General features: G+C 34.8%; 1 protein-coding gene across 1 annotated transcript in view; it reads left to right on the top strand.

Annotated features, from left to right (window-relative positions):
* Positions 1–22151, top strand: part of TNKS (tankyrase) — a 176426-nt gene that overhangs the window by 131358 nt on the left and 22917 nt on the right. Inside the window, exons 12-20 of the mRNA XM_067721868.1 lie at positions 803–974; positions 3036–3115; positions 6282–6427; positions 8381–8546; positions 9890–10109; positions 10405–10514; positions 16673–16861; positions 18744–18981; positions 19570–19652. Of these exons, the coding sequence (XP_067577969.1) occupies positions 803–974; positions 3036–3115; positions 6282–6427; positions 8381–8546; positions 9890–10109; positions 10405–10514; positions 16673–16861; positions 18744–18981; positions 19570–19652 (1404 nt within the window). The remainder of the gene's footprint in view (positions 1–802; positions 975–3035; positions 3116–6281; positions 6428–8380; positions 8547–9889; positions 10110–10404; positions 10515–16672; positions 16862–18743; positions 18982–19569; positions 19653–22151) is intronic.

Raw genomic sequence — 22151 nt, 5'->3', positions numbered from 1 at the left:
AGGAAGATTTCTTAGAAAAGGTGAGACTTGCACTGGATCTCATAATCCAGAAAGGCAGAGCAAAGGGCTTCTCTGAAAGAAGCAACATGTACAATGAACATGGACTTTGGTCTGAGTGGAATAGAGTCTTTACTGGGGTATCCTAGAAAACAGGTTAGGACTAGGTAGTTTTGATCAAATTATAAACATGATTCCAAAGTTTAACATTGTCTTAACAGTCTTAAAATTATTCTTCCTTTATAATTCTTCAAAGTTTTAAAAATGGAACCTTTGAATCTTCAAATCAGGTTTTTGGTTAAATGTGTAATTCAATTAGGGCATTCTATCAAAATCATTTACTAAAATTAGAAAAGAAATGTAATTAATTACTTTGACTATCTTTGCTTACTTACTCTGTTGTCTTTATATTCCGGGAACAAGTTTGGTAGAACTCATTCATCCAAAAGTATTTACTGTGCATCTTCGACGTGGCAGGCAGTGAACATCGGGCAAGAGTCCCAGCCCTCAGGGACCTTACAGAGACCCCTAGTTGTGAGGAGAGTGGCAGGGAGTGGAGGACGGACAGGAAGACAGTCGTTCAGGGAAAGGATGGGTATGTTAGAATTTTCAATAAGGTGGTCAGAGAAAGACAACTAAGAAGATGGTATTTCTTAGAATCAGTAAGCGAGAATTAATAATGAATAGTCTGTGGTATTTTTCAAAAAGCTTTGACAGTTGATTTTTCTCATAATTTATTCGCTAGGGTGTAAAAGGGAACAAAAATAGCTGCTCGATCTCATGTGCCCACCCAATGATTTTTCAGATGAATGCACTGGACACCCTTGGTCAGACTGCTTTGCATAGAGCTGCCCTTGCCGGTCACCTGCAGACCTGCCGCCTGCTACTGAGTTACGGCTCTGATCCCTCCATCATCTCTTTACAAGGCTTTACAGCAGCACAGATGGGGAACGAAGCAGTGCAGCAGATTCTGAGTGGTAAGTTCAAATAGATAGACATTGCATTCTATTCTTCCTCTTCCATGTCTGTCCACTGATAAACTCTTTCCACAGACAAACTTTGTGCCCATTGTTTTAAGTGGCTCTTTGGAGTATTTTCTTTGCCTGAATATTTTTCCTGCCTTTCCTTGCTTGCAGTTTAGCCTGTGGCTCTGCCCATCCGCCTATTTTGGTGGGGTTGAGGTAGGTGTCATGAAGAGAGGCAACCATTTTCTTTAATTTTTTTAGTGTTAAGTTGGAAACCTGACTTATGGGTGTTATGATCAAAGGTTACTTAAAACTCCTATAAACAGTGTGGAATTACGGTTGCTCCGAAATCTATCAAATAGGGAAAATTACAAATCGTTCATATGGTAATGATCTTATAATTAATTGTTCTTACATGTGTTATATTCTGCTTTCTGTAATTCTTAACTTCATTGTACTATTATGATATTATCTTGTCTTTCCTGGTTTAAATATAATTATAAAATCTTACTGAGTGTTACAGTGCCTACCTAGTACAGTGTTATATACTTTAAGTATCTCCTTTATTGAGGGCGATCAAACATAAAACTGTTACAAAAATAGATACTAGTTTCCAAAGCCCCCAAATCAGAGGAAATAACACGGTCTGCCTACTGAAAAATGAATAAGAAGTTACAAAAGAAATTTAATATAATTGACTCTTCTTTCTCATTCTTTTAATTTTTTCCATGGATTATGTCTGCTGTAGAATGACCTAACAAACTGAAAGAGTAAAATGGAGTAGACTACAGGCAAGGAATCAGAAGCCTGCTGCTTTCCCTACGTATGATGCAGTAGTTCTTTTCTTCATCAGACGCAGCATACCCTCTTATTATGAATATTTTATAGCATCCATTCACTATCCAGAAATGAAATTCATAGATATTATGACCTAACTATACAGAGACCTTTCCAAAAATCTTTATTAAATGCCCTATCTTACTCTGTAAAACTCACTTCCCTGAATAAAGTACTTTAGAAAGAGCTGAAGTATTTCTTCTGAAATCTGAAACCTTATTATAGCATCACTTGATCTTCCCGTTTGGACACTGGGCTCAAGGAAGGTGTCTCTGGCCACAAGATATTGAAATCTTAAGCCTGGAAGAGAATTTCTGGGAAACCAACCAACGCTCACTTTATAGGTGCGAAAACTAAGCTAGTCAAATGATTTGTCCATCATCACAATAGAGCCCAGTCTAAATCCAGGTTTTCTGGACTTAAGTTCTTTTGTGTTACATGAGTGTGTGTACACATGTGCATTATAAAAGCCACACTTAATGTCCATGATCATACTTTGAGTGATAAGCATTGTTTTCTTTAAAAATCTTTTTATTTGGGCCAATGTATAATGAATTTTTGGTTTGTTTATAGTATTGGATTAATCAGAATAACTCATTTGTTAGCCTCATAACTTCTAGACTTAACAGCCTGTTTTAATTATATTCTATTTAACATTTGTATCACACCTCTTAAGACATTTTAAATTGCATTTCCCTGAAGCCATAAATGCGAATTAAACAAATTTCTGTATTTAGTAGGCCTTTATCGTACACTGATTATATTTTCTAAGGTCACTGATTTCAGGAGTATTACTTCTGTTTCATAGTGTAGAAATTGAGGCCAAAAAGAAAGGCTAAACATTAAGTACTGAAAGTTGAGTGGCTTCCCTCGGTTTACATAACAGAATCTATTGCAAAGCTTCGCTCCAACACTTTGAAAGACCAATGTATCATAAAGATGTCCGTGATCTCATGGTCCTATGATTCTCCATTCCCCTTTGCCAAGTTTTGACCATAAAATTTGAAAGACAGAGTAATTGGGATGGAGAGGATTTGTGTGTCCTAAAATTTGTTTGAATTTGGCTTATGATAAGGTGGATATAGATTGAAGTAAGACACCACAAAACCTTAAATTAGATCTTAGAAATTTCTGACACCTTAACCTCTCTCTTTCCATTCACCAAATAATTTTCCCTCCTTAGCTACTCTGTGATTCCTTGAAAACCAACAGTACCCTTTCCTTTCTTTCATGTAGAAAGTACACCTATACGCACTTCTGATGTTGACTATCGGCTCTTAGAAGCATCTAAAGCCGGAGACTTGGAAACTGTGAAGGTAAGGTAGTGCTTTAATGTCTTGGGTAGCTCTGTGGAACCTTTGCTTACCAATTCATTTTAGGCTTGTAAGTGAAACTACTCAAATCCAAACAATAAAAGGGATGAGCAGAGTAGATCCATAAACAGGAGAGATCTTTAACTGTGAAGGTTTTCCTAGTATGTGCCGTACATTAAACCACTTTCTAGTCAGTTTACTTCTGGTTATATGAATGCTCTTTTTATTTCTACTTTTATTAATTAAAATGTTATTTTGGCCACTTTCATAAATTTCCAAGCTAGTTCAAGCCCAGGTAATAGTACAGTAAAGTTTGAAACAATGTTCTTGACCTTTTCCAAGAGGTTCTCACATTTGCTCTAGGAAAGCATCCTTATGATCCTGCAACCATTTGGAATTAATTATATGCAGAAGATGGATCTTCTTTTCTATGTCATTGCTTGCCAAGGAAATTGTATCAACCTTTACTTGTGGTGTAGAAACAATGATTATAGATTGAATTTTTTCAAATATAAAATTATATTCTAGTATTGAATACACCTTTTTAAAACACATACACTTCCCCTCTATAATCATTCATGTGTGGGAGAAGATAGCAGAAAGGGGTATGAGTTTTATTTTTGTTTGGGGATTGGTCTTGTAGTTTTATTTTTTATTCCTTTTTTTAAAGAAAGGCTAATTGCAAATTTGGTATTGATAATCTTACCAGCTTATTTTTTACAAACTAATCTTGCTCATTTCTTATTGTCGTTTCTTATTAAGCAAACTTGGTTTTTGTGATTTTTAGCAAACCAATTTTCGTACTCTCGATGATGTATACTGGTTGAAAATGACAGTAAATGCTTTCTAAACTCTGTTGCCTAGAAATTTTATTTTTGTTGCATTATGTGGCTACTTCCAACCTCTCTTCCATCTTACATTAACTTCTAAGTTATTTAAAGGAAAATAGTAAATTTCAGTCATAACAGCCACTAGAGAGAAATTTTAAATTTCTCTTAGATCTGAAATTATATATATTTTTTCTTAAAAATACTTTTATCATTTGAAATGTATCCTAATAAAATCTTAAAATATAAAAGCGATTAGGACTCCTTTTCTGTATCACAGCATGATAACCCCAGTGCTAGAATTGCTATATGTGCCCATTATAATTAAATTAATAGTTTATTATTTTTTTAATGTGTAGGTTTTAATTCCTACATCTTGTATGTATTAGAAACCATGCCACAGCTTCCAGGTTTCTTAAACAATCCATTCACAATAAAGGCCAAATATATTTTTATGAATAGAGTAGAAATGGCAGAAGAAAACAAAGCACAAATTAAGTGAGAATTAAGCATGGTAAACTTTTCCTTCCTTAGAGGCTTTAGAAAGCATTAGAAATTAGTTATTAGAAAAAAAGGCTGTTTGCTGAGTAAAGTATTTGAGAAGCAGGTAGGAAGGATATAAAAATTGCCTTGGCATTCAAAAAGAAATTGAAATAGAATAGAGGATAAAGAACTTCCAAATAGTAAAAAGCAAATATTTAATAAGCCGAATTGGCTTGCCTTTTGTTAGTAAAAACATAAAATAAATTGGGTTTCATTTCCTACTTCATCCCCATTTTGCCACTGTTCTCTGCAAAAGAAAAAACAAGCTAACTTAGAATATAAAGAACTAGAATAAAAGCAGCAGCAGGAAGCAGCTTCAGTCATGTAAGACACCATAGAAGGTGTTTATTGTCAATTTTTGTAGCCTTTCTTTCTAGTTTATGTATTTATTTATTTCTATTTAATTTTGTTTTTTGATTCTATAATTTATATATTAATAAAATATATAAAATTTGCCACAGACTCAGTTGTCATGAAAAGATATAACCTGGCCAGATGACAATGGCTCTTGAGATTTTAGTCTCTCCCTTATGCCCAGACTTCCTTCTGTCATATAAAAATTGTACCACCTGAAAAGCCCTGTTTTTACCCTACCAGCCCCTCCTCAGTATCTCCATAGATATCTTCCAGGTTTAGAGTTTTTATATTATAATAGCTCATTACAGTGAGCTATATATGAAAGCCCTTGCCATCATACCTGTAGCCTAGAAAATGTCACCGTTTTTCTCTGCTTTTTTAACTTAAGAATCCTTCTTTTCATTACCTCTTTTCTCATCACTTCCCTGAGTTTGGGTAATTAAGTAGGTAAGCAATGATGTAGCAAGAAGATCAAAAGATTAAGAATCAAGAAAGTGGGGTTTGAGTTTTTATTCTACCCCTTACCCACTGTATGAAAAAGGATGTCACTTAACTTCTCTGAGCCTTGGTTTATTTATCTGTAAAATGGAGATGATGATTGTTTTCACACATAGATAATCTCTCACTGAAAAAATAGGAAATTCTTTATAAATTGTTCCTCAAATATTTTTATTATAGTCCATCTTTCACCATCAGCGATGCAACCACTCTGGCCTAACTTTGCTTCTGCTGCTTTGTAAGCAAACAGTTGAGCTTGTGCTGAAATGATAATATTCAAAAGGAGAATAGGTGAAATAGAAGAGATTTGAAGGATACAGCTGAAGGAGATAAAAGGCCAGAAACTAGAACATGATCAGAATCAATCTGACGTGTAGACTTAGACAAATATCCCCTCAAAGATCAAGTAAAACATTGTTAACTGCATGGCTTTGCTGAGATGGATCAAAGGGCCAAGTGGATGGCCCAGACAGAATTAATGTAATTTTCCCAGCGCCTTCTTGCCACGTCAAAGGAGGCAAGAATTCTGGGTAATTCTGCAGTCAACCAGGGTTGGTCTTACTTGAGCAAAGAGTGGCTAAGAGCGTGCTGGTACAAGCATACAGGCTGTTACAGGCAGTCTCGGGGAGGAAAGCCTTATAACTATGAAGAAGGAAGGCACCATTTGCCTTGGAAATGCTTGCCTTATTATGGGTTTTTCTTTTTGATTAAGATTTTGGCCAGGAAATGTTGAAAAAGATTAAATAGCTCTGCAAACATAGACACTGTAAAGCCAAACATCGTGCTGATTTTAAAACATCACTTGTATTATCTAATCTTTGGAAAGAAATATTCATTAGAAAAATACAATTTATCCAAGATGTCTGCAGTATTTTAGAGCGAGTTCTATGAATAAATACTAACGTTCTTCTTGTGTTTGTGTGTGTGTGTGTGTGCCATAAAAGCAACTTTGCAGCCCTCAGAATGTGAATTGCAGAGATTTAGAGGGCCGGCATTCTACACCCCTACACTTTGCGGCAGGCTATAACCGTGTGTCTGTCGTGGAGTACCTCCTACACCATGGTGCCGATGTCCATGCCAAAGACAAAGGGTATGCATTAGAATTTCACTGTTTGGGATTCATTTTCTTGATACTTAAAATTTCTTTTCTTTATATTTTTGAAGTTTTAGGTATTTTTTCCCTATTAAGAAAGTAATGCATGTTTTTTTTAAGTTTAAAGCATAAATTAAAACATTATGGAAATGTATAGTATAGAAAGTGAAAAGTCCCTCTCACTCCACCTCCTAGCGATTACAGCATCAAAATTTTGTTGTAACCGTCTGGAGTTTTGAAGGACCTGTCGCAGTGTGTGTGCTGTTGTGGTGGAGCTTATTTTTAATGTAAATGATGATGTCACTGCACACGGTCTGCTTTGCAATTTGCCTTTTTCAGCCAGTAGTATATGCTGAATGTCTTTCCATGTCAGTACTTAATAGTTCATTTCATCCTTTTAATGCCTATATATAGTATTTTACTGCATTATGTACATGTGTTTATATAGTTTGTAATTTATTGTTTATCCCTTTTTTTGCTATTAAAAATGTTTAATCTCCTCCTAAAAGAAGCCACCCATCCCAAAGTCATATTAATAGAAACATAATTTTATTTTTACTCATTCAGATATTCTCTATTTTTTATTAGTTTACTGAACTGTTTTAATTTATCTAGACAGAGTTTAAAGCAGCCGTGGAAGCTATTTAGAAAAGCAAGAAGGAAGTTTTAACTGAAATGAGCTTCCATATCCTGAGTTAATTTCATATCATCTCAAAATATAAATAAGCACCTTTCTGTGTAATTACATACCAGACTGCTGTAGAATTAAACCACACAACTTAGACCTCAGTTAACCATTTTGGGCTTATTTATCTTTTAAAAGGGATACATCAGACATGAATATTTAATAATATTATCACTAGCTCTTTCAAAGTATTATGGTGCATTAGAGAGGAACCAACATTTGTTTCTATTGCCATCAGCGCCCCCCACTTTATTCTTGGCCACGCCGCGTGGGATCTTAGTTCCGCGACCAGGGATTGAATCTGCACCCCCTGCATTGGAAGTGCAGAGTCTCAACCACCGGACCGCCAGGGAAGTCCCTCTATTGCCCCATTTTAGCAGTCAGTATTTTTGGTCTCAAAACATTAAAAACAAAAACAGAAAAACCTGATCTCTCTAAGTAAAAAGGTACTAACTTGATACCTTGTGTTTGCTGTGTACTAAGTGCAACTTAAACTTATCCTTTTGATGCACCCTTTTTTATGGGGACATCTTTGTCCTTTTAGAATGCCAGCTGCCTTCCAATCAGAACTTAGAGTCATCACAGGATAGTTTGCTCATCTGACTAGAGTTTATGGTTGATTTCATTGTTTTCTTTACAGAATACTGAAGTTTCTCTATCACTTGGATTTTGAGTTTTCATTGCTTGGCACCTAAATATTTAAATCTATGCACAGAAACCACTACCAGATTATTAACAATAAAAAAAAAAAGCCAAAAACAAAAGGTTGAACTTGCCTAAGTAAATAAGTTAGATTGCATTGTGTATTTTATAAGTAAGCAAGCATACAGTTTTCACTAGGAAGACCCAAATGGAAGAAAATCTGAGAGATGATAAAACCAGGTTATTAATTAGTTATTCCTGAAATCACTTTGTAGTGTTGCTCTTTATATTGCCAGGATGAAACCTGAATTAAAAGTATTATAATAGAACCTTTTTTTATGGGTATATCTATACGTATTTTAAGAATAAAGATTGCTGTGAAATTTATATCCATCACCAAGAAACTAAGTAAGTCCTTATATTGAAAGGGACATTTTTGAAATTTTTGAAATTGTTAATCCTTATTTGGAAATGGATGATGCTGTCTTCAAGATCAGAGGAGAATTTTTTTTTTTAAGTGAGTGTTCAATATAATCAATGCCATAGAGAATTATTTTTATTATACATATCATTTTAATGCAAAGATTTGTTGTATGTCTTTAAAATAATTTTCTTTTGTTTAGTGGCTTGGTGCCTCTTCATAATGCTTGTTCATATGGACACTATGAAGTAGCTGAGCTCTTGGTAAGGCATGGGGCTTCTGTCAATGTGGCAGACTTATGGAAATTTACCCCTCTACATGAAGCAGCAGCTAAAGGAAAATATGAAATCTGCAAGCTCCTTTTAAAAGTATGTAATTTTTAAAATTATAAAGTAATTATATTTATTATTTGGTTAGGACATAAAATTACATCAGAGTAAATTATTCTATAATACAGTACAGTAAGTGCTGTAGAGACTGCTTCCATTCTCTATTTTAGGGGGATGTTTAAGTGTGATATCATGATACTCACGTAGCTTTGAGTAATGTCTGAAGTGCCTTTCTGAACTGACTTGATTATGTTGAGTCCATCACAGTTCAACAAGGTAGGTTTTGGAAAGAGTTGAATTAGTTTGCATTGCTTATCTGATACTTACAGTATTAATATCAGAAAACATTTGTACGAGAAGAACCAAGTTTTTCCATCAAGTTTGATTTTTTCTTCTTACTAGCTATTTTATTATTGTTAACAAGCTCATTTCTAATTATTAAGCATTATTTAAACATTAAAGGATATGAAGTTAAATTAAAAGATGTGAAATTAATTAAAAGATGTGAAAAATGACTGGACATGTATTTATGTCATTTTCTCTTTTTTTTTTTTTTTTAAACTAGAGAAAAACTTGTCCTGGTTAAATATAAAATTCTTCTCCTGCAACTTTCATGGGATCAAGTATGTTCTTATGAGTTTTGAGAATAACACTGTATTTGATACTCATTTTTATTATCACTGGTTAGTAAGAAATAACTTCTAGGACAATGTGAATTCATTGTCTAGGTTGGTTATTCCAGATTTCTCCATTGGGCCTATAGCAGTCTGTGTCAGGCCTGTAATAAAGATTCTTGACTTTTATTGACCTTATTTCATAGGTATAGATGATTAAACTTTTAAAATCAAATTAACTGTTAATACATTTCTACCTAATTTCATGATAGGTTCTAAGACTTACATTGGAAATATTTTTAAATTACCAAGCTTTCTTTTTATTGATTCCATTTGGAATTAAGTACTTTTTCCACCTGTGTGTCTTCCTCTTCTCACTTCATCAACACTGAATATCTCTATATAATTGAAATCTGGTCAACATTAATATCCAGGCCATGATTAAAAGGAAAAGTGGTTTCTGAAGACAGCTTGGAGTCTGAGAAAGTATATGATACGAAAAGTAAAAGACACTCGACACCTTTCCCACTCACCATCACTGTTGATCCTGAGGCTTGGGGCTTTGGTTGGGAAGTATTGATAGTTCGAAAGCTGATCCAGTATATTGCTAAGTAGGAATTTTGCAAGAAAGACCAAATATTGCCTCTGTTTTTCACAATGTGTATAGAATAGATAATCTTTCTTTGGATGAGTGAAGGTGAAGTTAAAAATAAAGAAACAAAACAAAGATACTACAGAAAACACAAACCCCATTTGGTTATTTTGTAGCATGGAGCAGATCCGACTAAAAAGAACAGAGATGGAAATACACCTTTAGATTTGGTAAAAGAAGGAGACACAGATATTCAGGACTTACTGAGAGGAGATGCTGCTTTGTTGGATGCTGCCAAGAAGGGCTGCCTGGCAAGAGTGCAGAAGCTCTGTACCCCAGAGAATATCAACTGCCGAGACACCCAAGGCAGGAACTCAACCCCTCTGCACTTGGCAGGTACGCATCACCAGCACTTCAAGGCTCACGAGCTTTCTTAGATGCCTAATACAGCTCACCAGAAGACGAAAGAAATGCTGAGCATGAAGAGTGCTACTCAGAAAATGCTTGATTGATGTTATTTTAAATTACTTCTTATTATAAATTATATAAATTTCTTATTGTAAATGTCTTATACTTAATTATGTGATAGTAGTTTAAAGCAAAAAGTATTAATGTTTTCTGGTCCTTATCATTTATATACATATTTTCCTTTTTCTTTTAAGCTGACATTTGCCTTTTCTCATTCTAACAGCAGGCTACAATAACCTGGAAGTAGCTGAATATCTTCTAGAGCACGGAGCAGATGTTAATGCCCAAGACAAAGGTGGTTTAATTCCTCTTCACAATGCAGCATCCTATGGGGTGAGCATGCTAAAGCTAAAGTCTAGAAAACTTCACTGATATTTACTACTTTGCTAAATGCATACCGTGCATGCAATAAGTAGATAGCTAACCAACAGCGTAATTTAGCACAGTTTTAATCTTACTATTCAGAGTGTTTCTAGCCTTCTCAGGCATAACTATCTTTTGGCCAAGGACCATACTTTTTATAGCTTTTTGGTCTCTTCACATTATCTAGCACAATAATTGGTATGTAATGGCTGCTCAGTTAATATTTATTGATGTAGATAATAAATCTTAACTCTACCTTAAGTAGATTTTAGAAACTATGAAAGCCAGGAGGTTCCTCTGTAGGCATGGAAATTATGCTTGCTTATGTTTATCCTCAGCATCTTAGAAAGATTCAAGAAAATGGTTGAGCTATTGGTGTATATGGTTTCATAGAGTTCAGATGACTAGCTGAAACCCCACAGTGAAAGTCACAACTGATTCTTGCAAAGCCCTGTAACTGTAATCTGTAATCATCAGCTGAAAGAGGAAGAGGGTTGTATTCCAGTGCCTTGACATTTGTTGGACTGACTGCCTGGAAGTCACCAAGGCCCACTTTAGGTCTGATGAATCACACAGGAAGAAGATGAATGCTTTTGTGCTTGTCAGAATCCCTATTTGACTGTAAAGATGCACACGTGCCAGAATGTACATACTAGGGGCTCTCATAGATGGAATCATTATTGGTGAGGACAGTTTCTAGATTTGCAAAAGCCTGACAGACTATAAGTAAAAACTAATCACCATGATTTCCATATTCTCTTACTCTCTTCTCCCTTGCCCTTCATAATGAGAATATCTGCATCTTCTCATGCCCCCTCTCAAAGACCAGTATTTCAGGGAGATGACATGTCTGAGTGGGAATAATCAAGGAAAGCAAACAATCTAGTTTCAAGTTGGACAGAAAGGAAAGAAAATTTTACTTCCAAGTGTGATATATGCTAATTGAAAGTTATCAGATTTAATAAATATATTATTAGTACTGAAATCCTCTTGAAACTTCTGTATTTGAAGTTATCTTTCCAAAGATAATTAATCCTTTATTAAAATCATTAGAATTTTCTTTTAGCCTTCTTTCATATAAAATTCTCAATTTCACTGTACTACTGTACTACGTGTATTTCTGCTGAAGACCAGGCATGCTAAATATTTACTGCTAATATACTACATATACATGTGTGTATAATCCTTTTACCTTTGAGTTATAAGTATAGATATGTATCATTTGGAGAATAATGTCCAATATTTTTCTTAGCATGATCCTTCTCTCCATATCTCTAAGCCTCAGTTAAAAGTTTATCAGTTAAGAGTTTATAAAGCTGATGGGATCAGTGTCTTTTAACTTCTGTATAAATCTACTAATGAGTGAGGATAGGTGTAGGCAGTAGAATTATACTTCTTGACTTGATCTAGTAAAACATATATTGTCACCTGTGTAGCCTATGTTGATCTATGTACTGCGTTTCCAGTATATCCCATACTTCGTGGATGTGGAAAAGTTCAGTCCTGTCAGTCTTTTCCTTTCATGGCTTTCATAGTTGTCACTGAGGATGAAGAAAGTAAAACTGAATTTTTAAGGTTTAAGTATTTTACCTTTTAATTCCCATTCTTCTGATGGGAAAGGTGTTGAGATTCTACTTATTACACATATGTGTCAATTCGTGACCAGTGTGAAAGAAAGAAAATTTATAGCGGTTCTCTTTTGTGGCTAAATATAATAAGGTAGAGTGCAGGACGGCCTTGTCTTTGTTCGTAGCTATCTTGCATTAGCTGAGGGAGTATAATGCAGTCCGCCTCCTGACCAGAGGCCCACTGTCCCGTTTTCATAAACTTATTTCAGCATTATCCACAACTCCTGCTCTCCTCTTCTAAGTCCAAGTGAGAAAGATCATGAGCATTTTTAGTTTCATTCTCTCTTTTTATGTTATCCTGCTTTTTATGACATCCCTACTGCTGAGCTCTTTGTAAATGAATGTAGCTTATGGAGGTAAAAATGAAGAGAAAGTTCTCCAGGCTGTGTAGAGGGCATTTGGTAGAGGTTTCAGTCAACCTGGTTCATCCCATCCTTCTACTAAAGAATGCTAATGAGCTAGACAGTATGTTTGTAGCAAGTACTTTTGCCTCAGTGTGTGGGTGGATTTTTTGACTCACTCTAAAAATCCTTCTTGTATTAAACTTGGAAACTTAAAAATCAAATATCTGTGAGCTAATGACTATGTACTCTTATTCACTAAAACCTTTACTTTGATGGTTTCTTGACTTTTTTTGGTTACCATGTTTTTACCATGTACAACATATACCCACCCTCCCACCCCCAGTAACATCTCATAGTGATTTTCAGTTGGCAGTAGGTAAGGTCATTCCCTCCATTGAGAATCTCTGCTCTATGAAATAATTTTATCTAATGCAATTTGTATATCATATAACCTGTAGTCAGTAACCACATCAAATCTGTATTTATCTCAGTCTCAATTAGTAGACTTAAAATAAGGACCAAGGTTAACCATGATATAAAAAATGTTTAAGCTACTTTATCTTACTTTAGCTAAGGGGTAGATATAATTATATTTTCATTATCTCTAGACATATAAATCCATATGTTTTTCCAAAGCCCCTTTTTATTCATACAGCACATAAGCCTTGGCTGGATATTTTAATGAAATTATAGGGCTCTGTTAGGGTGGCAGAACACTGGTTACATAGTATTAATATCAATGATGCTTGGACTGGCCTGGCTGCATGGTGTATATGATGTACTGCCCTGAAGTGATAGTTTTGTGAAGGAGATTTTGGTGGCACTTTGTATGGAATAGAGGCTTCTATATTTAAAATAAGGCTATTGGTAGAGTAGTTTTAGGTATAGGGTTACCCAGTGATCTCTGCTTAAATAGCTTTTCCCTGATATCATACTCTCTGCCATTTTCAACTTGTCAGGAAATGGCGCTCGTGTTTTAGTCTAGCAAGACCATGCAGGCAGATGTGGCGAAATGGAGACCTGAATTTGGAGTCTGAACCTCTGGGATCTAGTCTTTAATCTTTTCCTCCATAACCCACAAGTCTTCAGCAAGTGCCTTAATCTTTCTAATCTTCACTGTCCTCACTAGTAAAACTTAGATGCTGAGACCATCTTTACAGGATTATTGTGATAATTAGATAAGACCATGCATGTGGAAAGTGCATTCTGTCCAAATCCAAGGGAATACAGTTATTATGAGATAACTCGGTCCACACAGCCCTCATACTGGGCCGGTCAGAATAAGGTCTGTGTGTCACTTTTATATCTCACAGCCTTAGGAATTAGCTGTATGTTTGACCAGCTCAGTATCAGTATTAAATAGATTAATTGACTTCAGTAGTGGATAATGACTGGTAGCTGCAGATAAAATAATTGTGTGAGATATCTGAAATTACATAAAGTTACTTAAGCTGTTATTTATTGGTCATCATTCTTTGATACATATTTTACCTTTTTTCCTCTGGAGAGCTCAGTCAGCTCTCTGTGTGTCTTTGGGCCTTTTTATATAGAAAGAACTTACCACTTCAGTTTTTCCAAAAGGAGAAACAAAGACATAGTTTAAGAAGTTTAAATAAAAGTTACAGATTTCATGAGAGTATATATTAATGGTAATGTGCATTATCCTGTTTGGTGTTTTTGTATTATAACGCCTTATATTATTTTTAATATACATTTACACAAGACAACTAATTTTTTTGCTCTTCAGTAGATATAAAGCATTGATATATATTTACCACACAGCATGTAGTTTTCTATTATCTCATAAGAGTAAATCAATTTGCTGAGTTTTCTCTCTCAAATTTTTCATTTTTTAATGCTTTCTCTAAAATGTATAATGTTAGGGGGATTTCATGACATTATCGTACAATTAAATTGCTCTAACTGGAACCCCAACACGTTTCTCTTCTCCCTACTTCCCAACTTTCTAAAATTAAATTAGGGCCCTTGCAGTGTTTTTATGTTGCATTTGTCATTTAAAGCATTTTGAGTTGCAGCTGAATTTTGAAACCATATTAAGTTGACTCCTGGAAACGTTCCAGCAGAGTTCAATTCCTTTTCTAGACCTTCTAGTTCAATGCTTTGCTCTTATGTATAGGACTGAGCTGTAGCTTATTTATTGCGTTTGTCACCCTTAAATTTCAGTTACTTTTTTTGCCCCAGTGGTGTGGCTGTTTAAAAGATTTAAGAATTGTGTTTTTAGTCTACTTGGGTAGCAGCATATTTCCTGTTTATTGCTGTTTCAGATGTTTGTCAGCAAATTTAATAAGCACGTAATTGGTTTCTCTAAGCATAAACTATAAATTTAATATAAAGAAAGTTTAATAATACATACCATATATATGATTCATTTTATACACACACACACATAATTTTCCTTGGACTATCTAATTTTGGAAGCCTATACAAATTAGTCTACCAAATTATATTATACTGCCAACACAAATGGAGTAGAATAAAACTAATCATTAGGAACCTAGTTTAAACACCCCATAACCTTACTGGGGAGAAGCTTGAAATTACTCCGTGCTTTTGGGTTAATTGAACAAAAATAGCTATTCTTTTCAACGTATATCCTTTGAATAAGGGAGATAAATCACTGGGGTCTGTTTTAAGTGATTTTGATAGTGCTACAAATGTTACCTATTTTTATCATTTGTGTTAGAATCAATTTTATAATCATGGTATACCTCATTCATAATCCCCAAAAGATCACAAAACATGGCCTGTTCTCAGAAGCCCTAGTCTGGTTATGCTCTTTTTTGTTGTTGTTGTTGTTGTCTTTATATTGTCAGAGCAAATATGGAAGCTTTCTTAGAAGTTGTCTGATTTGTATTTTCCTCTGTTTTCTGAAATCACTTTTCCTAAAATTAACAAGTATTTGTATTATATTAAAAAAAACACCAAAAAATACTTTAATACTACCTCAGAAGAAGTACCTATTCTTTTTGAAGTGAGTGTCTTCAAGAGAGCAAAGAAAATATTAAGGAATTTTAAAGGAAAATTTGAAGAAACATGCCCTAAATTCTATCCTGGGATACTTCTGTCCTTACTTTCCCCATCTCTTCCCATTCTCATGAAATTCAGCTTCAGATAGGTATTCAGCAAATGTTTGGTTGGTGGGTGAGTCGGTAAGAGAGAGTAAGTGAATAAGTAAATGACCCCCTTATCTGTGCTCTGACCTTTTGTGTGAAACCATTTACAGGACATCATTACTTAGATATTGTACCTCAGAAACCACATACCCCAAGTGGACCTTCCTTATAGTTTCATTCCTAATTAAACTTCTGCTACTCAATTTCTGTTAATGCTTCCATCTACCCTTTTTTTTTTTCTTAATCTTCTAGACCAAATTAAAAAAGAAAAAAGGCAGTCACCTTTGACTTTTTTTTTCATCTTTCTTCCTCTGTGGTTAATTTGTCTTTCTAAAACCTGATTTTTTTGCCTTCAAAATTTCTCAAATTTAGCTCTTCTTTTCCATTCTTCTCTAACCATCACAGTTGAGGATCTTATCACCTCATGCCCAGGTTATTAGTTAATGCGTCTGCAGCTGACATTTCTTCTACCCCCTAAGTCATTTTGGCTCGACAGACTAATTTTTGTAAAATGTTTTGTTATGTTACTTTCCCAACGGCTGAAGAAAGAACATTGAGAATCTTTGAGATGAGTGTTTTCAATAAATAGATCAGGTTGCAATAGGTTAGAAAGAGAAATGGGAAGATAAAGAGAAGCAATGGTTATAGGTTGCTGGTTTGAAAAGTTTGACAGACAGGTTAGCCCATTATTAGGAAACTTGGAGTCAGGTAATATATGTTTATTCTTAAGATAGATCTGAATATAAGGCTGAATAAAAAAAGTTTTTAAGGCTCCCATGAAGAATTACAGGGTAACAGAATAATTGTGGAATTGATATTTTAGAGGAAGCAAGAAAAGATGAAGTCCAAAATACAGGTGGAGGGGGTGCAATGAATATTCTTTTTTTATAGAAGAAACTTCTGTTAAGGATGAGAATAGAGATATAGAGGGAATGAAATGTTAAATAAAAACAAGTGTACCTGAAGGAGCTTTACCAAATAATCTCATTCTTACCTCTTGGCATCCTTTTGTTTTTCTTCAGCATGTGGACATTGCAGCGTTACTGATAAAATACAACACATGTGTAAATGCAACAGACAAGTGGGCATTTACTCCTCTTCACGAAGCAGCCCAAAAAGGCAGGACACAGCTCTGTGCCCTACTCCTGGCACATGGTGCAGATCCAACTATGAAGAACCAAGAAGGCCAGACACCTTTAGATCTGGCAACGGTAAGTCCTCATTTCAAAATATTTAGACTTGCTTGTTATACTTTCAGAAATGACAGTAAATTCCAGGGCTTAACAGGTTTACCTCTAGTGGTGCATATATCTCTTGGAAGAAGAACAAATTTCCTTCCTTATGAATTTTTTTAAGTTCTCATTTTTAGATAATTTAAAACTATTAAGGCAAACTAAGCAGTAAGTTAATTTTTTTTTTGCCATACTTAACTTGGAGGGAAAACATGAATCATAGAAAAACTTGTATATAGATTGTATTCGCAAAATATCTGAGCACCTTCTACTTTGGCTTATTATTCTAGAGCATCTGATGTTCATGGTAATTTACCTGAGGGGGGTGAGGTAGTCAAAGAAAAAATTATCTTCTAAGCAGTATATCGTTCTTCTGAAGATGGAAAAGTAAACTGACATACTGTAGAAATAGTTTCAAAATCAAGAATTAAATTTTTGTGGTTAAATGATATTTAACTACAGAATTAAACACAGTAAAGAAACATCTTTCCTGAATTTTCTGGAAATCAGGGAGTTACTGTATGGTCACATAATTTAGAATTTTTTAACCAAAAAACTTTTCTAAGCCACATTCTGTTTTATATATCTGTTGCTGAGTAACAGTTTTCAAAACACTTAGTAGCTTAACCAAAACCAAGTGAGTGGCTAGTACAGTGCCACTCACAGTTATAATTCCTCACAGTCCTCTGGGTTGACTGGGCTCAGCTAGGCAGTTCTGCTGTTCTGCCAGCTCCCTTTAGCTGGGAGCTCAGCTGAGGCTGCAGCATCTCGGATGGCCTTAAATCCTACAGTACCTCTCTCTGCGTAGTATTTCACACTCAGTGGTCTAGTTCGAATTTCTTTACAGCATGGGAGGATGACTTCTAAGAGAAAAAAAGTAGAAACTGCCAATCCTTTTAAAGCCTGGCTCAAAAGCCTCAGAACATCACTTCCTCTACATTCTATTGGTCACAGAAACTCATAGGCAACCCAGATTCCAGGGAAGGGAGGTGCCACCTCTGATGGAAGGAGGGGCACAGATGTACATGGAAGTAAGAATTGATAGCTGGCTCTCTTTGGGGACAATCTCCCACATACTCTAACAACAGTTGTGCCTAGCAGACTGTAGAGTTCGTGAATAAGCTAGCCAAAATAAGTGCTGTCCCTTTAAAGTTTCACCAGATTTTAATTGTACATTAAATTATTAAGTATGCACTAAATAACTGAAGAAAAATTATTGTAGTTGTTAAGCATAAACAACACATACTATGTATGGAAACTCCTTCTAAAGAAGAGATGATTGAGAATCAGCATTCTAAAATGTGCTCCTTTTTAGATGAAAGATGAAATATTTTATTTTTTTAACTCTATTCAAATCTTTGTTAATTTACATGTCCTTTGAATACATGTGTAATAAGTATGAACAATTGTGTGCACACTTTTCATTTAGTGTTAAAAAGTATTTCTAGGAGTCAACATAGTTCACATTCTTGGATTTTTTTCACAGTTAACTTTTGTCTGTGTGTGCGGTGAGAATACTTAAGATCTACTCTCAGCAAATTTCAAGAATATAGTACAGTACTTATATAAGTACTTACAGTACTTATTAACTATAGTCACCAAGCTGCACATTAGATCTTCAAAAGATGAAATATTTTTTTTTAATTGTATAGTTTCTCCATTCTACCTATTGAAACTACTGGGACTCTTTGGAGCTGTGGATCAGAGAAGGAAGGAGGAAGGAATGATCAAAACCCAATAGGGAATAATGGAGCATTCATTAAAGAAAAAATTCACTAAGCATTTTGTCCTTAATGAGAAACTTATTGTTTTAAAACGTAATTTTTTTGTGTTATTTTATTTTATTTATTTATTTTTTTAGGCTGACGATATCAGAGCTTTGCTGATAGATGCCATGCCCCCAGAGGCCTTACCTACCTGTTTTAAACCTCAGGCTACTGTAGTGAGTGCCTCTCTGATCTCACCAGCATCCACCCCCTCCTGCCTGTCTGCTGCTAGCAGCATAGACAACCTCGCCGGCCCCTTAGCAGAATTGGCAGTAGGAGGAGCGTCTAACGCTGGGGATGGCGCAGCAGGCACAGAAAGGAAGGAAGGAGAAGGCAAGTACACCTGTGAACGCGTATTGGTTTTGCGGTTTTAAGTGAACAGATTCACTTTTCTATTGGTAATTATTGAACACCTCACTTAAAGACATCCTGTCTGTAAGTTTTCATGTACACAACAGCTTATAAGAAATATGTCTTCGTAGAATAAATTCTTTGGCATCTACTTTGTTCTTACTTATGTATATCCCAGTATATCCTTTTCCAACCATAGTATCTTATTGAACTGAGTGAGTCTTATTACTGAAATTATATCAGAAAAATACTGAGAGATTATGTAAGAAATGAAAACTGAAACAATAGCTGATAAATGAAAGCTGAAACAATAGCTGATAAATTTGGATTTTTTAATTCCACTGTTAAATATTTCACTAAAAGCATTATATTATGCTTTATAATATTAATATAAGTACTACTGATAAGATAAACTCTGCTTTTATTTCCCCATCAAATTCAGAGATAACTTGAAGTAAAACCATCTGCACAGCCAAGGGTGTCAAAGAGCCGTGGCTTTAAATAAATACTGGAACTTCCTTTAGATTGATAAACTTCTTTCTGAAAAACTTTAATGTATGTCTGTTTTAGTTGCTGGTCTTGACATGAATATTAGCCAATTCCTGAAAAGCCTTGGTCTTGAACACCTTCGGGACATCTTTGAAACAGAACAGGTAAGCTCTCATATATAGTTGAGTCTTTTTAATTTAATATTAAGAGTTATTAATTGCCACTTGTTCTTTCTTTTTCTGCTTCTTCGCTGCTCTTTTAAAACTCAAAACAAATTTCTGAAAAAGCTAGAGGAATCTAGTATTTTATGCTTCTTTCCAAAATTGTCTAACAGATGATTAGAGTCTGTTATTTTGTTGTATCTTTATAAGCAGTCTGGCTCAATATGTTTTATTACATATCAAAACAGGCCATGAAACCCCTGCAAAAGAAAGTTTTCAAAATCTTTCCTCATTATTTTGTTTCCAAAAAGTGTTAGCCATTATTCATCTCATTTTATTACTAATGTGACTAGACTCCACTTAAAACTAGTGAGAAATTTTTATGTTAACTATTTAGCAAAATCTTCATGAAGCAGTTATCCATTACTGGATAGCAAAATAATTCTTGGGCAAGTGTACATTTTAAAAATTGCTTCTTTATGAAGTTTCCATTGCCTAGTTGGAGCCTAAAATAATGCTGAACCAAAACTTGGCCATATGCTTATACACTTAACCTATTTTCAGATATATCTGAAATGGCTGTGAAGGTCTTAGTATGAAGTCATCATTAGGGTGTTTATGAATTAAGATCCTTCTGTTTGTCATTGTGTTTTTATACAGGATAATGAGTTTTTAACTCATTATCACTGTATGATTTTATTACCATTAACTATCAAATAATAGATTCCTGAGTTTGACTTGACTGTTACTAATACACACAGCATCTTAGAGTGGGAAAGATCTCTAGAGGTCACTAAGTCATTCTCCCAGATGTAGGAATTACCCTTTTTATACCCATGTGGACAATAACTTGTTACAATTTGGGCAGGTATGATAAAATGCTTGTAATTTAAAGTACACCCAAATCTGCCCCATGTATAATCTATTAATCTTATGTTTACATTTTACCCTGTTTTGCACAGAAATCTAACCTCTGGTCTACATATTAGACTAGCATTAGTTTCATAGGGCTGCCATAACAATTTCCCACAAACCTGTGGCTTAAACAACAGAAATTTATTCCCTCACAGTTCTGGAGGCCTGAAGTTCAAAATCAAGGTGTCGGCAGGGCTGCACTCCCTACAGAGGCTCTAGGGGAGAATCTGCCCCATGCCTCTGCCAGCTTCTAGGCCCTTTGGCTTCTGGCCACATCCTTCCAATCTCTGCTTCTATCTTCACCGTGCCTTCTCTGTGTCTGTCTTCTCTTCTGTGTGTCTTTTGTAAGGACACTTGCATTGAGTTTAAGGCCTCCCCATATAGTCCTAGATGATCTCCTTATCTCAAGATCCTTAACTGAACTTACATTTGCAAAGATGTAAAAAAAGTTTTTCAAAAAAGATTCTTTGCAAGTTCTGGGGATTAGAACATGGACATATCTTTTTGAGGGCCACCATTCAGCTCACTACAACATAATATAGCCCTTCTTATATTTCTAAGACCTAGTCAACTTATCGTGGATTTACCCTTCCAACCAACCACCCACCCACCCTTACAGAGTTTCTCCTAATTTAGCATAAATTCACCTTCTTTTTCAGTTATTCTTTATATGGATATAGTGTCCAAATTCTTCACTGGCCTCTTTGCCCCATCTGATTTCTTTGTTAGGCATATAGTCAGTTTAGAGTTAATTAAAAGCTCCAGGTCTTTTTCATATCAATTATGATGTTAAGATTTTCTAATGTCTTTTTTTTTTTAGCTGAATTTCTTCATATTATATATTGTAGTTGATCTTTAATGCTCTTGATGATCAAAACAGTTGGGTAGAAATAGCACTGGACTAAAAGAAGACCTTGATTCTGATTAAGGCATTTAACCTATCACTTGCCTTACCTGTAAAATATAATAATACTTTCAAAAGTCCAGATAGTTAAAATTCCCAGTCAGATGCTTCTGTGCCAGTTTTTAAAATATACTTTAATGAAACATCAGTTGTATCTTCTGTCTGGTGGGGAGGACTTCATAAACTGCTATAATAATTTCCTTTTCCTTTAAGCTGCACCTGCCATTGATTCACCCTCTGGTTTGGAGATTTCTTATGAGAATAGCCTAAACAGTAAGACTCTTTTTCCTTTATCCTTCCCTTGAAGGTATTAAAGCTGTTTTAGAAGCAGTATCCTCTGCTAAAGCCATATTCCAGCCATCTCCCTTCTTCCCAAATCATATCCACAATAACTGTGAAATTTCACATATCTTTGCTTAATAAAAACAGACGCTAATTCAAATAATTCCAGTTAACCGTTTTTCAAGAGTTCAGTTTCTACTCTTTTAGTCAATTCGCATCATAATTTTATGTTTTCTTTTTTCTGTTTTACTTTATATATTCTCTTTTATAGTAACTGATTTCCTGTGGCCTGGTTATCTCACTTTATTGATTTTAATAGTTTAATAGTTTAGTCTTAACAGTTGGTCCTTTTGACAGCTTATCCTGGTTTCATCAGTTTCATTGTTATCTTTTTCACTTCA

Source organism: Pseudorca crassidens, chromosome 21 (genome assembly GCF_039906515.1).
Source record: "Pseudorca crassidens isolate mPseCra1 chromosome 21, mPseCra1.hap1, whole genome shotgun sequence".
NCBI classification, from domain to species: Eukaryota; Metazoa; Chordata; class Mammalia; order Artiodactyla; family Delphinidae; genus Pseudorca; species Pseudorca crassidens.
The sequence above is the reverse complement of the archived record's forward strand: the minus strand, read 5'-3'. Positions and strand labels throughout refer to the sequence as shown.